This window comes from Mauremys mutica, chromosome 13, assembly GCF_020497125.1.
Source record: "Mauremys mutica isolate MM-2020 ecotype Southern chromosome 13, ASM2049712v1, whole genome shotgun sequence".
In the NCBI taxonomy this organism is placed as follows: Eukaryota; Metazoa; Chordata; order Testudines; family Geoemydidae; genus Mauremys; species Mauremys mutica.
The window spans coordinates 44,919,247-44,923,425 of NC_059084.1; the positions used below are offsets into that span (position 1 = coordinate 44,919,247).

Below are 4,179 nucleotides of genomic sequence, written 5' to 3' on the forward strand. Positions count from 1 at the left end.
ACTCAAAACAAACACAGGAGCCTGTACCTGTCTCTGCATTTAAAAAACACAGACATGCTGATAATGCACCAGAAAAATTCATACTTAAATCTAGAAGTCCTAAGAAAATCAAAGCTTAATATAACTTTCGCATGGATTTGTTAAAAAGAGGGGAGGAAAATAAACTTTTTTCTGATCCACTTGTTTACAGAATAAGAGGAATATAAACTGGCTGTTACTAAGGTTCTGTGGTTTTCACTCTGGCGTATTTCGGCATGCTTGTTGTTGTTTTATTGAAAGACATGTAAAAATGTTAAATAAAGGGCTCTGTCTTCATATAGGCTTTGTCTTGTAAAATGAAAGTGTCTATTCCTTTACAAACCTTAATATAACTTTCATCTGTGTTTGTCAAAAAGTGAGGGAAGAAACAAACTTCTTTCTGATTCACTGATTTACAGAATAAGGGGAATATAAACCGGCTGTTACTAAGGCCCTGTGGTTTTAAACCTGAGGTGTTTCTGCCTGCTCAATTTTATTGAAACACACCTGTAAAAATGTTAAACAAAGGGATGTATCTTCATATAGGCTTGTCTTTTAAAGTGTTTATTCCTTTACAAACCTTAATATAACTTTCAATTGTATTTGTTAAAAAGTGGGGGAAGAAGCAGCTGATCCACTGACTCAAAGACACTGTTTTTGCTAACAGGGGCTTTGCTGCAGCTTCAACTTGTCCTCACTAAAAAATAACCAATGTTAGTCTAAAACAGGTGGGGGAGGGGAAATTGTTTGTTACTAAAGGCTTATGGTTTTAACTTTTATTAAAGCCCTGATGTAAAAGGGCTACATGGCAGGGAAATGCTCGGGGTCTGTTTTTCTACATAAGAATAAAGCAGTTAAAGGCGGGGGAGGGAGATGTTTTTTGTTTAAAAATTTGGGGATGAAAGGATTGGTTCAGGAAAACGAATTCTATGACACTGCTGTAGAACATCATCTGATTGGTCTGATCCAAAAGTGGCAAAAACAAGCATGAGGGGCTGTGAGCCTGGAAAGTTGCCTCTTTGCGCAGAAACATTTGGAAGGGTAAGATCTCTCTCTCTGACTCAACCACATGCTGTCTGTCTTTGCAAAGGGGCTTTCTTTTCCCTTTTCTTGCCTTGTTCGTTCCTTTAACCTATGTTTAGATGTTTAACCTATCTAAATGTTTTTCTTTTATTTAACTCTTTTTAAATGCATTTTCTTAACCTACCCTTATGTTTAACAGTTTACATGTGTTTTTCTTAACCTACCTTTCAACTTTTTACCATGTGCTTACTAAACAGGCTCTGCCTTCGTAAATTCCCTTTTTTTTTTTGCCATGCATGTTCTTTTCAAACCTATTTTTATCGTTTTTAATATTATTTAATACTTTTAAATGCTTTTTTCTTAACCTACCCTTATATTTAATAGTTTAAATGCAACTTTCTTAACCTGCCTTAATATTTTTTACCATGTGCTTACTAAACAGGCTCTGCTTTAAAAAATGTCTTTTTTGACATGTGTTCTTTTTAAACCTATGTTTATAGTTTTCAATCTATTCTTTCAAACTAACCCTTTAAAAACAAATATCTCCATTTTTCTTTAAGTTCTTTCTATTCTTTAATAACATGCAAAACTAGGTCTTTAAAATCATCTCTCCTTACTAAACCTAACCAAACAACCTTTCTTTCTTTTTTTAACTCTAAGCCTTACCAAATCTTTCTTTTTTTAATATTTAAGTGCTTTCACTCTATTCTTTCAACCTTTTTCTCTAAACAATCAACCAAATGTATAAAGCACAAGCACGCAACATTCCTGGATTCAAACATAAAAAATAATCAAAAAGAAGCATTCAAAATGGCCAACGGTGCCTCGAAACCAGCGTGGAAACCTGTCAAAAATACATGGTGATGAATGCTATCGAGTTGTATACTACTCCTGTTGGTCCAGCTCAGGAGTTTGGTCCTGTACACCAAGAGGGGCTGTCATCAGCCGAGAGCATCTACCAGGTGGGAGTGTCCGTTGGAGCTCTGCGGGGGACTGTGGGGGGAACCCCAGGGCTGAGCTAGCAAGGGGCTGCAGGTCAGGACTGAGGAGCACCAGCAGACTTGGACAGAGGGCTGGGATAGCTGTGGGGCTGCAGGTTGGGACTGAGGGAACTTTGGTGCCTTGTTTTCCTGTGAGCTCTATTCCTGGACTCCTGGCTGTGCGCAGAGTTATACGTCAGGATAACTGTTGATATTTCCTCCCCTCTTTATCTCAATGCAGGCAGCCCTTCCTACTTACGGGGTGAGACAAAGGAGACATGGACCAGTCAGAGAGATCAGTGGTGGTAAGTGGGATCCCGTGTGAGGTGGGATAATTCCAGGTCAGAACGTAGGGTTTCCCCTTCCTCACGTTCCACCCACAGTACATCTAGGAGACTTCACTGCAGGCACCTCCCAGGGCCGAACCAATTCCTATCCCAGGTGTCTGGTTGCTGTTGAAATTGGGGGTTCTTCAAGCATCAAAGATTCATAAAAGATCAGGTAAGCTAAGGTCCTCCCCTCCCTTCTCCCTTCTTCTGTCCCCACCTCAGGACTGGACTCCTACCAATGGATCATTGGTGCCTCACAAAGACGCCCCGGGCACCGACATCTTCTATAATCAACGGGGATTCTTCATCATCCGCTCCGACCTGGGCTGCTACCTGTGGACAGAGGATCCAAAGAGCGGGGCTGGCATTAAGATCCAGAGACTGCACCCTGCGTGCCAGGGCGGGGATCACTACCTGAGCGACAGTGAGAACCCCCCCAACATCTACATCATCAAGGGCGACACCTACCGGGTGGTGAAGGACTTGAGCACGGATGCGGAGGCTGAGGTCCGTGAGCTGGCACCCGGCTGCCAAGGCGGGGACCACTACACACACTGTGGTTCCTGGTTCTACATCATCTTCCAAAGGGAGGGAGGCCTGACCTATGTCTGTGACCTGAGCACACCTACTCGTGGGGGCCACACTCCTCTGCAGCCTGACTGCTCCAAGGGGCTCTTTTACTTCACCATCGGCAAACTCCCAACCCTGATCAAGCTGGACGAGAAATGGGGGGCTCAGTGCTACCAATACAAAGAGTTTTTCTCCAACCACCCACGCTCTTTCTCCATCCACCCCGACGTGCTGGCCTTCTTCCCCGGGGGGCTGGCCCTCACCCAGGGCGCCTCCACCGGCGGCTGGGAGTGCATCAAGACCCTGCACAATGACTCCGATTCCTCCGTCACCTGGTCCGACAAGGTCACCTGCAAGGTGGGCTACACCAAGCAGCAGATGTCCAGCATTGAGCACAACTGGAGCATCTCTGCTGAGATGTCCATCGGGGCCGGAGAGCTCACCAAGCTCATCACCCAGTTCCAGTTCTCCCTCAAGGCTGAGTACGGCGGGAGAAGCGTACGCACGGAGCAGGAGGACTGGAACGAAGCCCGTGAACAAGAGGAGTCAATCCAGGTGACCCTGGAGCCCAAAAAGAACCTGTACATCTGGCAGTACCAGCTCGGCATAGGCCAGAAGCCCGTCTTGTTCTGTAGGGACGTCCAGTTCACCAAAGAAAACAACCCCCCCGACCGCATCCCTCTGCCTCCAGTCCCCTAAGCGTCCATGAGGATGGAGAATGCAACACCATGAAGCTATTGTTGATGTGTGTGTGAGCTTTGGCTTCCTGGAAATCAATGGGATCGAATCAGTCCCTTCAAATCCATGCTTAGCACTTCCCAGTGCCCTCCTCCCAGCTTGCAAACCCGGCTCATCTGCTTCCCATTCCCCTTCTTCTCTCCAAATCTTGTTACCAAGGTAGATGATTTCATGACATGTTCTCTTGGTCCTCTCTCATTATAATCCACAGCCTGAACTGAGCTTTGAGGTCATTCTGGGGTCAAATCTGTTGCCAAAAAACAAAGAATGTATCAAGCCTGAATAAAAAATTGATTTTTTTTCAGCATTCACCAAGTTGTTCGGGTTGAATTTCCTTAGTTTTCTGCTTGGTGGGATCTATAGAAGGGGAAAAAATGGAGGCAAAAGACGGAAAGCAGGAGAGAGTCGGGATGATAATAATTATCTTTGTACAGAGCTGCAAGTCCTAGGAGCATGTTGAGCTGCATTGAGTTAGTTCCTTAACACCCCACCCCCATTCATCTAGAGGGGAAAGGCCCAGT

At 44.8% G+C, this 4,179-nt stretch overlaps 1 protein-coding gene across 1 annotated transcript; it reads left to right on the top strand.

Annotated features, from left to right (window-relative positions):
- Positions 1–1,009: 1,009 nt before the first annotated feature.
- On the top strand, positions 1,010–3,865 carry LOC123348918. The gene is made up of 3 exons (XM_044986616.1): positions 1,010–1,059; positions 2,263–2,326; positions 2,573–3,865. Exons 2-3 carry the CDS (start codon positions 2,300–2,302, stop codon positions 3,617–3,619), a joined length of 1,074 nt encoding a protein of 357 aa, XP_044842551.1. The 5' UTR covers positions 1,010–1,059; positions 2,263–2,299; the 3' UTR covers positions 3,620–3,865.
- Positions 3,866–4,179: the final 314 nt, after the last annotated feature.

Excerpts from the sequence above, each read along its gene's own strand:
- LOC123348918 (XM_044986616.1), top strand. The coding sequence starts at position 2,300 with ATGGACCAGTCAGAGAGATCAGTGGTG. Across the intron at positions 2,327-2,572 it reads AGTCAGAGAGATCAGTGGTG|GACTGGACTCCTACCAATGG; the intron begins GTAAGTGGGATC and ends TCCCCACCTCAG.